This window comes from Pristiophorus japonicus, chromosome 22, assembly GCF_044704955.1.
Source record: "Pristiophorus japonicus isolate sPriJap1 chromosome 22, sPriJap1.hap1, whole genome shotgun sequence".
Lineage (NCBI taxonomy): Eukaryota > Metazoa > Chordata > Chondrichthyes > Pristiophoridae > Pristiophorus > Pristiophorus japonicus.
The window spans coordinates 24,852,022-24,865,713 of NC_091998.1; the positions used below are offsets into that span (position 1 = coordinate 24,852,022).

The 13,692-nt window shown below is 44.8% G+C and overlaps 1 protein-coding gene across 3 annotated transcripts in view; it reads left to right on the forward strand.

Annotated features, from left to right (window-relative positions):
* Window positions 1-13,692, forward strand: part of LOC139234717 (annexin A4-like) — a 75,930-nt gene that overhangs the window by 9,707 nt on the left and 52,531 nt on the right. Inside the window, exons 2-3 of one of the 3 annotated variants that reach the window (XM_070865399.1) lie at window positions 6,553-6,675; window positions 11,810-11,891. In XM_070865399.1, the coding sequence (XP_070721500.1) occupies window positions 11,879-11,891 (13 nt within the window). In that variant the 5' untranslated portion in view covers window positions 6,553-6,675; window positions 11,810-11,878. Of the gene's footprint in view, window positions 1-6,552; window positions 6,676-6,827; window positions 7,226-11,809; window positions 11,892-13,692 lie in introns of those variants that run through there. The other 2 variants (XM_070865398.1, XM_070865397.1) reach the window with 2 other exon arrangements.

Sequence of the window (13,692 nt, forward strand, 5' to 3'; positions counted from 1 at the left end):
AATATGACGGAGCTGCCTTCGTTCCTGAGACTCCTCAACTATTTTGGTAACTTTCTATCGGGGTTGAGCACTTTGCTGGAATCCTTGCATTTATTGCTACGCAAGGGTGATGACTGGGTTTGGGATAAATCTCAAGAGACAGCCTTTAATAAGGCCAGAAACCTGCTATGCTCTAACAAGTTACTTGTAAACGCTTAGCACTAGCATGTGATGCGTCATCGTACGGGGTCGGTTGTGTGTTACAGCAAGCAAATGTGTCAGGCAAACTGCAACCGGTTGCATATGCGTCCAAAAGTTTATCCAAGGATGAAAGAGCCTACAGTATGGTTGAGAAAGAAGCGTTGGCATGTGTATACGGGGTTAAGGAAATGCACCAATATCTATTTGGTCTCTGGTTCGAGCTCGAATCCGACCACAAACCATTTACTTCACTGCTCTCAGAAAGCAAAGGTATCAACACCAATGCTTTGTCCCGCATCCAAAGATGGGCACTAACATTGTCTGCATATGACTATGTAATCCGCGACAGACCAGGTACTGAGAACTGCGCTGACGCCCTCAGTTGACTGCCATTGCCCACCACCGGGGTGGAAATGGCGCAACCTGCAGACTTGCTTCTGGTAATGGATGCTTTTGAGAGCGAGGGGTCACCCGTCACGGCTCGCCAGATCAGGACCTGGACCAGCCAAGACCCTGTGCTATCACTAGTAAAAAGCTGCATCCTCAATGGGAGCTGGTCAGTATTTCCCGGGGAAAGCAAGATGAAATAAAGCCGTTTCACCGACGCAAGGACAAATTGTCCATCCAATCAGATTGTCTCCTATTGGGGAATCGCGTGATTTTGCCCAAAAAAGGCAGGGAAGCGTTTATGCGTGACCTACACAGTACCCACCCAGGCATAGTCATGATGAAGGCTATCGCCAGGTCGCACGTCTGGTGGCCCGGCATTGACTCCAAATTGGAGTCATGCGTACAACAATGCAACACTTGCTCACAGTTGAGCAACGCACCCAGGGAGGCCCCTCTGAGCCTGTGGTCATGGTCCTCCAAACTGTGGTCCAGGGTCCACGTAGATTTTGCTGGCCCCTTTCTAAGGAAGATGTTTTTAGTAGCAGTTGACGTTTATTCTAAATGGATTGAATGTATAATAATATCATCATGTACGTCCACTGTCACCATTGAAAGCCTCAGGGCCATATTCACCACCCATGGTTTGCCCGACATCCTTGTCAGTGACAATGGACCATGTTTCACCAGCTCGGAATTCAACAAGTTCGTGATCGCAATGGCATTAAGCATGTCAGGTCTGCCCCATTTAAGCCCGCATCCAATGGTCAAGTGGAATGGGCAGTTCAAACCATTAAACAGAGCTTGAAACGGGTATCGGACGGCTCCTTGCAGACCCGGTTATCCAGGGTCCTGCTCAGCTCCCAGAGGCACTCCCACTCGCTCACCGGGGTTCCCCTTGCAGAATTATTCATGAAGAGAGCACTCAAAACCAGGCTCTCCTTAGTCCACCCAATCTCAAAGATCACGTCGAAACCCGGCGGCACCGGCATAATGTGTACCATGATCGTGCGGCGGTATCGTGTGACATTGCGGTTAATGATCCAGTGTTTGTGTTAAATTACGGTCATGGTCCCAAGTGGGTTGCTGGCACTGTCTTAGCCAAGGAGGGGAATAGAGTGTTTGTTGTGAAATTGTTGAATGGGCAAATGTGCAGAAAGCACTTGGATCAGGCCAAACTGCGATTCACAGACAACCAAGAACAGTTTGAAGAAGACCTTACCATCTATGATCCACCAACACACACCCAACCAGCAATTGACCTCACAGTCAACCATGAGGATGAATCCACCATGCCTGACAGTCCGATCAGACTAGCCGCGCTGCCATGCAGCAATGATCTGACCAACTCACCCATGCCAGGAATTCAACTCAGGCGATTGACCCGGGAATGCAGAGCGTCAGATCGCCTCAACCTGTAAATAACTTGTACTTAAGACTTTGGGGGGGAAGTGATGTTATGTATGTGAACCTTACCTATGTGTAAGACTTGCCATTAGGAGGCACACCTGTGGGAGACCTATGGGTCACCAGTGTACCCTGGAGCAAGTAGGTATAAAAGGCAGTCCACCATGCTGCTGCCTCACTTTGGAGTTATATTAAAGAGACCAAGGTCACAATGGTTTGAGCTTACAATATAGTCTCGTGGAGTTATTCTGAACTTAACACTTTCCACTGTGAAAAATCTTACGGACCACTCATATTGAACCAGTCATCAGGATCATAGGCAGTCCCTCGAAGCGAGGATGACTTGCTTCCACGCCAAAAAGGGATGAGTTCACAGGTGTTTCAATGAAGGACCTAATATTCCAGATCCCAAACTACATCTTGGAGGGTGGAAGATGCCTGTGCTTGGATTTTTTTTAACATGTGGTGGCCATTGCACACCAGCCACCACACGGGCTTGACAGAGCTAGGTCTTGGTCCAGTGGCAAGGATTACCTAAGATGAACTGGAGACCAGCTCTGCTGCATGGACCGAGTGTGCATATATCACAGTGTGGGTTGCCCGTGCTGTCTCTGGGCCTTCGCCTCTTCTGGGCCCCAGACTCACGCCTCTCCTGGGCCCCGATCACTTCCACCTACAAACTCTTGCCACTCCTTCGCCCCTCCTGCTGTGTCTGCCCGCACTGCAATCAGCGACCTGGCTTCGCAGCTGTTGCCCTCCTGCAGCAGCACGTGCTGCTCCCTGCAGTGGTATGCCACTGCACGCTGCTCCCTCCAATGGCCCCGGCCTGCTGATGGTCTTGCAGGCCTGGACCGTGCCGATTTTCAGGCCGGGCCACCGCACGCTTCTCCCTCCAATGGCCCCGGCCATTGAACCAATGGGTCCTTGGTAAATGAAACATGCTGCCCTGATGCAGCAGAGCACAAGAGCCTGCAAGAAGTTGCAGAAATCCCCTGTAATTGGCTGGAATGAGCCAGAGGTATAGAAAGTCAACACATTGTCACGTTAACTTCCACCAGCAGTGTGGTTGGTCTGCTCAAGAAGATTCTGAAATCCAGCTCCAGCATTTTGCTCAACTCATGCAGGACTTCCCTAGGAAAGCAGAATCTTAACACACATTGCTTCTTCAAAAGTTGCAGGAAGGAGCTGCGAGATATCTGGCTGCCTAGATACTATCTGACACTCCTCAATCGATTGTGCAATCTGACTCTCTTCTTGTTTCTCTTCTACTTCTTAGCTTCATTCAGGAAGGTGGTTATGATGGAAGACTTGAAAGGAATGACATTTTGCCCTGGTGGCAATGGATAATTCCTATTTAAGAGATGCAGGAAGCAGCTTTTGCACCCGTCCCCTCTATTGCTACTGCAATCCTGAGTAAAATAGCAGTACCAATGGCAAAGTATTTGCACCTAGAGCTGAAATTCTTTTTGAACTTGGAACACCAGCACTATTTCTGTCTTTATTGCTGCTGCAGAGATTGTGGCTGCCAATTTCTTTTTACCAGTGAGCCTTGTGTTGGGGAGGGCAGAATGTTTTTCGGGCCTCATTTAAATATAGGTGCTATGATGTAGGTGGTACACATGAATATACAACATTGACGGGCAGGTGGTCCATCACACCTTCCCCACATTCATGATGGCTGGAGCTTCATGACTGATTGCTCCCGCCATTTATACAGCATAATCCCAACAGATGCAAAACTGGAGCGTGTTTCAGTGGACCACGTCCTTGGACCCATTTTCCAACCCCATTTGCCAAGATTGCGCAGATATTTGGACAGAAAGAGGGTAGATTGACTAAACTTCAGTCTCTTGTGCTACTGACAAGTCTGAGAAAAACATCTCTTTATCTCTCTCTCTCGACTGCTTCACTTGTTCCTCAACTTTCCTCCTCCTTCTAACTTCTGTATCTCTTTCTCTCTCTGATTTCCTCCACTTCTTTCTCCAGAAACACATGTACTTGCCTCTTGAACCTATTATTCCTTAGTAACGTATCCCATGTAACAGTTGCCTTTTGTTTAAAGTAGAGCTACCAGATTTCCTCATTTACGCCTAATTCCTAAATTTGTAAAATAATTCCCCTAGATGTTGACCAGGGTAATGACAGCTGTGGCTCAGTGGGTAGCACTCTTCAGGGACTTGAGCATAGAAATATAGGTTGACACTCCAGTGCAGTGCTGAGGGAGCACGGTGCTGTCTATAAGCTGAGACATTGAACCGACGTCCTGTCTGCTCTCCCAGGTGGATGTAAAAGATCCCATGGTACTATTTTGCAGGGGAGCTTTCCCTGGTGCCCTGGCCAACATCTATCCCTCAGCCAACATAACAAAAACAGATTATCTAGTGATTATCACATTGGTGTTTGTGGGAACCTGTTGTGTGTAAATTGGCAGGGTGCATATTTCCTACATTACAACAGTGACTACAATCCAAACAATACTTCATTGGCTGTAAAGCTCTTTGAGGTCATGAAAGGCATATATAATTATTTTTTTCGTTCATGGGATGTGGGCTTGGCTGGCAAGACCAACATTTATTGTCCCTCCCTGGAATCATAGAATCATAGAAATTTACAGCATGGAAGGAAGCCATTTTAACCCATCGTGTCCGTGATGTCCAACAAGAGACTATCCAGCCTACTCCCACTTTCCAGCTCTAGGTCCGTAGCCCTGCAGGTTACAGCACTTAGGTGCACATTCAAGTACTTTTTAAATGTGGTGAGGGTTTCTGCCTCTACCACCCTTTCAGTGAGTTCCAGACCCCCACAACCCTCTGGGTGAAGACATTTCCCCTCTAAACCTTCTACCAATTACTTTTAATTTATGCCCCCTGGTTGTTGACCCCTCTGCTAAGGGAAATAGGCCCTTTCTATCCACTATATCTAGGCTCCTCATAATTTTATACACCTCAATGAGGTCTCCCCTCAGCCTCCTCTGTTCCAAGGAAAACAAACCCAGCCTATCCAATTTGTCCTCATAGTTAAGATTCTCCACTCCCGGCAACATCCTCATAAATCTCCTCTGTACCCTCTCCAGTGCAATCACATCCCACTAATTGCCCTTGAGAAGATGGTGGTGAGCTGCCTTTCTGAACCTGCTGCCTGGAATGGAGAATCTTAGTTATGAGGACAGATTTGATAGACTGGGTTTGTTCTCATTGGAAAAGAGAAGGTTGAGAGGAGACCTCATTGAGGTGTACAAAATATTGAGGGGCCTGGACATAGTGGATAGTAAGGGCCTATTTCAATTGACGGAGGGGTCTATTACGAGGGGGCATAGTTTTAAGGTGGTTGGTGGAAGGTTTAGAGGGGATTTGAGGAGGGGTTCTTTATGCAGAGGGTTGTGGGGATCTGGAACTCACTGCCTGGAAGAGTGGTGGATGCAGAAACCCTCACCAGTTTTAAGAGATGGTTGGATGGGCACTTAAAGTGCCATAACCTGCAGGGTTATGGACCTAGAGCTGCTAATTGGGATTTGACTAGATAACCTCTTGTTGGCCGGCGCAGATATAATGGTAACTACTGCAGGGAATCGAATACAGCCAGGGTGATCTCCTGGACAAGTTTCGATCGCCTGGATGGGTCGGAGAGGAATTTTCCCAGATTTTTTCTCCCTAAATTGGCCTGGGTTATTATCTGATTTTTGCCTCTCCCAGGAGATCACATGGCTCCGGTTGGGGTGGAGTGTAAAATGTTTCAGTGTAAGGGGTGTCGCAGTTGTGTGGGGCAGATTGGTTGGGCTGGGTGCTCTTTTCCTTTCTGCCATTGTTCATTGTTCATAGGATTATATGTAACCATCAGGGCTGCTGACCTAGGGCCATGAGGCTCTTTGTTGGCCAGCGCGGACAAGATGGGCCAAAATGGCTTCCTTCTGCGCTGTAAATTTCTATGTTTCTTCTATGTTTCTAACTGCTGCAGTCGTGTGGTGACGGTGCACCACAGTGCTGGTAGGAAGTTCCAGGATTTTGACCCAGCGACGATGAAGGAACGGCGATATACTTCAAGTCAGGATGGTGTGTAACTTGGAGGGAATCTTGCAGGTGATGGTCTTCCCATGCGTCTGCTGCCCTTGTCCTTCTAGGTAGTAGAGGTCGCGGGTTTGGAAGGTGCTGTCGAAGAAGCCTTGGCGAGTTGCTTCAGTGCATCTTGTAGATGGTACACACTGCAGCCATGGTGGGCGGTGGTGGAGGGAGTGAATGTTTAAGGTGGTGGATGGGGTGCCGATCAAGCGGGCAGCTTTGTCCTGGATGGTGTTGAGCTTCTTGAGTGTTGTTGGAGCTGCACATATCCAGGCAAGTGGAGAGTATTCCATCACACTCCTGACTTGTAATATCAAGTCTTTCTTATGTCAGCAGGAACAATTCACAATTCACCTGGATCACCTTTACACTGACACAAAATATTCCCGTATACATTTATACTACCTACTTCAGTAATGTGGCAAGCAACGAACTGACATGTATGACTGGACAGTAAGCAAAAGCGACAGGTTTCGTTTGTACTTAAAAAAACTAGGACCCTCTATTTTCTCTCGAAATACAGGACTTCCCACCAGCTGAGCGAATGACCAGGCAACCTGCTCTCAAACCTCTGTTAGTTATATCATGAGACAACCACCAGAAGGCATTCAACACTCGTCTGGGAAAGACGCCCACTTTCCAATAGGTCTGTTGTATCTCTTGTTATCAATGAAATTCTGGAATTAGTAGCTCAGTAGCATATGAGAGATTGAACCTTTACTCCTGCTGCCGCAGATTGGTGCTACCGTGCTCATTCAGCGCTTTTGTGATTGCATTTATACACGGTTTGTCAAGGCTTTCGGACAGTAGGAAATAATACCTGGAAATCCGGTGAAGAAGGAACTCCCTTGAGCAGGGTGCGGGAGGCTCATGTGGTGAAATCGAATAATATCAGTTTTTTCATTGGTGTATGGAAAGATGTTGCCAAACGGGACTGGTGGCGCTCAGAACGCCTCCCCTGAGAATAAAACCTGTCTCGAAAATGAAGTGAAGTGGTCACACCTATATCCATTCAACAGTTTCATTTGAATATATATATATATATGCATATACATCATCCTCAAATCAGCTGAGAGACCGTGTCTCTTAGTCAGACAAAGCTAGGTTCTCCGAGCATTCGGCTGTCTGTTCAGGTCATCTATAAAAATCTAAATTCTTCTGATTTCGAGAGAATGGCTACTCAGTGCATATACAATGTAAGTAAACTGTGTGACGAATATGTTATGTAATTTGTAAATTCTACGGAGTGAATAAGTTGTTCAAATGACTGGAATGGACGGCGGGTAAAACGAGTTTCACACCAGGGGCTTGTCAATTTCTTCAAGCTCACCCAGTTTCCATTTCTGTGATCAACCAAACTGGAATCTTGTAAAGGGAAGTATTCAGCCTCACGATCTACAGTAGATGAATTGTACTGGACATGAAAAAAGTGCAATCATCGACATGCTCAAGTTGGAAAAAGATTTCAATAATGGCAAAAGAACCAAAGGCGACATGAGGAAAACCTTTTTTACGCAGCGACTGGTTATGCTATGGAATGCAGTGTCTGACAGGGTAGAGGCAGACTCAATCGTGGCTTTCAAAAGGGGATTTAATAAGTACCTGAAGGAAAAAAATTGCAGGGCTGGGGGGAAAGGGCGGGGGAGTGGGACTGGCTGAGGTGCTCTTGCGGAGAGCTGGCATGGGCTCGACGGGCCGAATGGCTTCCTTCTGTGCTGTAACCATTTTGTGATTTTAAGTGTTAACATGTTAAATTTGCAGTTTCCTAATTTGTGCAGGTTGTTAAGTGATGGTAAATGCTGATGACACTAAAACCCCTTGAAGAACATCCCCTGGCCAAGGGGAACAGCACTACTGTAATAAGCGTGATCTATACATTTGCAGTTTCAGAAATGCCTGTGTGTGGCAAATTAAACTTGCTCCTGGGAATAATAAAATTGGTCACAAATTGGGAAGAAATTACAAAATTACTTTAATCAATCTCTTAACTTCATGTTTTTGCCTGGTACTGAATCATGAACCTTTAGGTAGATGTGATTACTACAGAAATGAGGACATTTTCATATGCTGTGCCTTAACACATCAGGTTGATGATTTTTTGGGCACCATTTTATCAACAAACTGGTGTCCCTACTTTATAATATTTATCATGAGATCTTCCTTATTGTTTAGTTGCTAATCTTGACACACCCAATTTCCCAATAGAGAAATGTGAATTGTAGAGAGCATTTATTATTTTGTTCCTGGGGTGTGGGCGTCGCTGGCAAGGCCGGCATTTATTGCCCATCCATAATTGCCCTTGAGAAGGTGGTGGTGAGCCGCCGCCTTGAACCGCTGCAGTCGGTGTGGTAAAGATGCTCCCACAGTGCTGTTAGGGAGGGAGTTCCAGGATTTTGACCCAGTAACGATGAAGGAACGGTGATATATTTCCAAGTCAGGATGGTGTGTGACTTGGAGGGGAACTTGCAGGTGATGGTGTCCCCATGCACCTGCTGCCTTTGTCCTTTTAGGCGGTAGAGGTCATCGGTTTGGGAGGTGCAGTTGAAGTAGCCGTGGCGAGTTGCTGCAGTGCATCTTGTAGATGGTACACACCAACATCGTGAAAGCTGCTGTACGAATGCATGGTCTTTTTCTTTATACAGTAGCACAACCCAGGGGTGTAAAATAGCATCCACGTGCGATGCGTACCGGATATGTGTGACTTTCGCATGACTTTCTGAAGATGGACTGAGTAAATACTTGGTGAGACAAAGATGAAACATGTGAATCATTAAGCTGATTTACTTCCAACAGGTGAACATACAGTAGAACATTTATAAATGGATTTCTTTATTTCCATCAACACAACATAATGATATAAAATAATGAACATCCAATGCTATCTCACTTCAGCAAGTCGCCTTGCTTGATTTCAAGCTAATTTACATATACATAAAGGATAATTTTCATATATCCATTTCACACATTCTATTGTCTTACTGTTGGCGTGGATTCTATTTCCAAAACCCAGACTGCCTCATATTCCCTTCAGCACGCTGGGTAAATGGCATTGGGTCTAGAAGCCCAATTAGCCTTGAGTGCCTTAATCCTCGCTAAGCTCTCTTAATTTTCTGGAATCAATTTGAGCAGAATCACTATCTAGCACCCAAACCTAATCTTTAATTAATGGAAACAGATGCAAAGTATGCAGTTAGCATTTCAGCCATATCCTGATCCTCAAACCAAAATGCAACATACTATTGTTGATCTCACCAGATGATGGTAAATCACATCCCTTATAATGCCATTCAGCATTTAATTCTTCCAGGGCTGATTCATTACTAACATTTTTATATTTTTACCTGTATGGGTCTTACTCATACACTGGCTGCTGAACTGGAAATCAGTCAACTTTCAGGCCCCTCCCATCCAAATCCAAAACTCTAATCTCGAGACAACTGCTAATAAACTCCTGAAAATGGAAGAGTTGCACCTTTTGAAAACATGGCCAGTGTATCTGAACACTATTGTGAGAGAAAGCCTGCCTGTATTTGAATTGTTAATATCTCATTGAAGAATCAATTTGCTTTGTAAATTTAACACCATCAATTTTGGGCAGAGGCTAAGACCTGGTTTGAATATTTAAGCCCAATTTAGAAGTTGCTCTGATCCTTTGTTGATGTAAAACCATGGCAGCTGATTTTGGAGACTTTCACCTCCAAGTAGCAGGGGTTTTGGCCACTTAAAATGAAATTATATATATATATATATATTTACCAATATGGAGATTTTCATTTAAAAAAAATACTATAATCTAATTTTTAAAGTTTTTAATGTTAATGAGATGCATAGATTTTTATTTTATATGTAGTTAGCTTGAGATGGTGTTCAAGTGCGTCCTTGGTAAACTGCACTGGCTGCTCAATAAGCCTGTGATCCGAAGTTAAGAATTATCGGTTCTTTGATGGACAAGGGCTATTTCTAGACATACTGTCATGGTTGTATTTTACAATTACAATCAAAAGCAGACCATTGGGTAGCCCAAAAGCCTCCGTTCATGCCTGATAGCAATTGTAAAACATCTTGGCCCAGGTTTTGCTGCAGCATGGTATGCCGTTAGTTAGACTTGCCCCTGCAACCTTCAGTTCAAAATATTTTTGCCCACTAAGTTGCTGACAATGGTGCAGCGAGGGAAACAGAGTATCTGGAATCTCAGAGGGCAGGGAAACCAACAGGATTTAAGGATTGGGAAATGAACAGGAGAAGGACTGAGAAGGAGGGTGTATACAATGTCAAATTGGGTTCAGAAAGACAAATAAGAACATAAGAAATAGGAGCCGGAGTAGACTATTTGGCCCCTCGAGCCTGCTCTGCTATTCAGTAAGATCATGGCTGATCTTCTACCTCAACTCCACCTTCCCGCGCTATCCCCATATCCCTTAGTTCCCAAAATTTATCAAATAAAGAGAAGGAATGAAAGATTGAGAGAGAGAGACAAAGGACGAGTAAGAACATAAAAATGGTGATTCGCAGTCATTAACACTTATCATGTCACTAAAAGGATACCGGCACATGTAATTACTAGCCCTAAATAACTGTGGCAGGTTTAGTTTGTATCTACCGTGCAAATACAACAACTTCGACATTCCATGCATGGCAATGATGAGGCAGACAATGAAATGTTGTTTACTTAAGTTAATGGCGGAACGGTGCAACTTGGACAGTAACTTTAGGATATTCGCATTTAACCATGCATCTGCCCCTCATCTGAAGTTGCTGTACCACTTCTGCATAAATAATGGTGAGTACCATTAGCCTCACCATTATTTCAACAACAAAATCTAGCCCAATATCAAATCAGGTACAGAAAGAGAGGGAAAGAAAGATTGGATTGAGAGAGAGAGAGACTAAAAAGAGATAAAGGAAAAGTAAGATTAAAAATCTGCTGTTTTTATAATCTCCCAACAACAATTCAAGGCCTAAGTTTTAATTGTTCACTTTCTGGGCCAGAGAGGTTGATTGGTAATCATTAACAATTATCACTTCGTTAAAAGGATACTTGCGTTATTAAATACTAGACTTAACTGGCGAATTCAATGGACAATTAATGTGCAAATGCAGCAACTTCAGGAAACTCACGGGAAGGTTAAGTGCGAGATGCTGTTTGTGCGATGCTAATATTGGAGTGGTGCAAATTGTCTACAAGTTGTGGCGTTTTGCAATTCACAGGGAATATCTCTGTGCCACAAGTTGTTGGTTGTTTTGTACATTAATAACGGCATGCATCGTTAGCATTAGTATTAGTGTCTTTTTTTGTATATTATTTCACCTGTAAGTAAATTGGACTAAATAGTTTTTGTTGGTACACATCAGGCTGGCATTGTTATCTTCTGTCATCAGAGGTGGCAAAAGAGCTTGGTAAGTTTCCCACATACTCTCTGCTGAGTGGCATACTCAGGTTTGGGAGTGAATCATTAAACCCGGGCATGCTAACTGATGTATAATGGTAAATAAAGAGACAAATTTCAGTTCTTAAGGGGCTTGGTCTGTTTGTGGATACTGTCATGTAAATACAGGAACAAATTGTTGGGGATAAAAATCCTGAACTTTAATTTTAATCTGTGAAACACAATCCCTAGAAAAATGTGACTTTTAATTATTATACAAATGTGCAATCTGTGCAAAATAATTTGTCATTCAATTTAACCTCAGTCATGCAAAAAGCTTCCAATGCATTTAAAATTTCTGAAGATTAAATGATTGATAATCTTCTAACTATGTTCTTTTCCCCTTTTGTGTAGTCAAGAGGCACTGTCCAACCATATCCCAGCTTTAATCCTCATCACGATGCAGAAAATCTTCGCAATTCTATGAAAGGACTTGGTAACTAAAGTTTTTAATGAATATTCCTGTGACTAGTGCATGACGGAGGAGGGAGAACTGCATGGTGTCTCTGGGAATGGGTGGGTGGGGAAGATGCCTGGACTTCTTCCTAGCACCGTCCTCCATGGCAGTCAGGTGCCCAAGTTTCTGGCAGCATAGGGCAGATTGGACATTACTGATGCCCACTGGCCCCATGCAAACGTGGTGCCCTTCCGCTGATCTGCAAATTCTGCCAGGATCAGCGTTGGATGGCACCAGACTGGAGAAGTTCTGTATTTTCAACCCTCTTCAGTGAATGAGGGGGAGATAATACTGCTGAAAGTGAAAACGTTTCTATCATTAGAAACGCAGCTTTTAAATTGGCAGAACACATTACAAAGGCATAGACACATCTTGTTAGCTTCCAGTTGGGACTATTTTACTTGAAGGTCCATGAATTTTCCTGTTCATGATCCAGACAGGTACTATCTGGATTATGCTGCTGTGTAGAATGTGGTATAGAAAATCCCCTTCTATAGGTGATCTTTAACTCCAGAGTAAAAAAGTTAAAATTGTGGCTAGTTTTTAAAACAAAATTGGATAATCCTTAGAGATTAGTGAAAGTGGGTTAATTAAATGTTTTATGTGGCTAATATGAAAGGAGATGAACCACACTCAGCATATATACCAACTTTCAGGGTCTCAACTCTTGGGCTGGATTTTAAGGAGGAGGGTGGGGTAGGGGGTCTCCGAGGTGGTCGGGGAACTCAGGAGGCCAGGATTTCCGCAGGCCCTGCCGACTTTCGAGGCTGTCTGTCTGTCTGTGGGCGGGTAGCGGCGGGAGAAGGAATCGGGGATCGGGGAAAGGATTGGCAGGGGAGGGGTCAGGAAGATGATAGGGGGGCGGTGGGGGAGAGAGAGAATCGGGGCCGGTTGATCAGGGTGGTGAAGAGAAGATCATGGCCAGGCACTGGAGGATCATGGCCGGCCTCAGCATCATCGGTGGGGGGGCGGGGGGGGGGGGCCAGGAGACCTGGCGGGGAGGGGAGGGTTTGTGGGAAGGCAGATGGTGATTGGCGGCCTCGTGAGGGGGTCTCCAATTCTTGGGGGGATGGGGGACGGTTAGCCAGGGATCCTGGATCCAGGAGGTAGGTATAAAGGCTACCTCTTGAATCGAGCAGTCCCCACCTTACTATAACTGCCATGTTTTATAAATTGTGTAAAACCCGTTCTTGTGCAGTTAAAAACAAAATGGAGGTTAAAAAAAGAGGCTTCCAGTCTCATTATAATATTTTAATTTACATTCCGCCTCCTGGGAGCAGGTTGGCTTCCCGCCCGTCCCGCCTCATTAAAATCGGAGGTGGGCGGGTTGGAGGCGGGTTCAGGCTGTGATTCCAATTTTTAACAATTTAACTACCCCCATGACCCCAACCCACCCTTTTCATTCGGTCAGCTTGTACATATTTCAAAAAAAGAAATTCCACTAGGATTGAAATTTGTTGTTACCAACAAACCAGATTGGTTGGAGGGCAAGACTAGAGCCCGTCTGAGCCAATCAACCAAATGTTGCCTTCTCCCACGAATTGGTTGCACATAAACTTGAGGAAGAAAAGCTTTAAAATTAGATGATTGCTTTTGAGAGTCATGGTTACATGTGTGTTTTTAAGAATTCATTCATGAGATGTGGGCGTCGCTGCCAAGGTCAGCATTTATTGCCCATCCCTAATTGCCCTTGAGAAACTGGTGGTGAGTCACCTTCTTGAACTGCTGCAGTGCCGTGTGGTGAAGATACTCCCACAGTCCTGTTAGGGAGGGAGTTCTA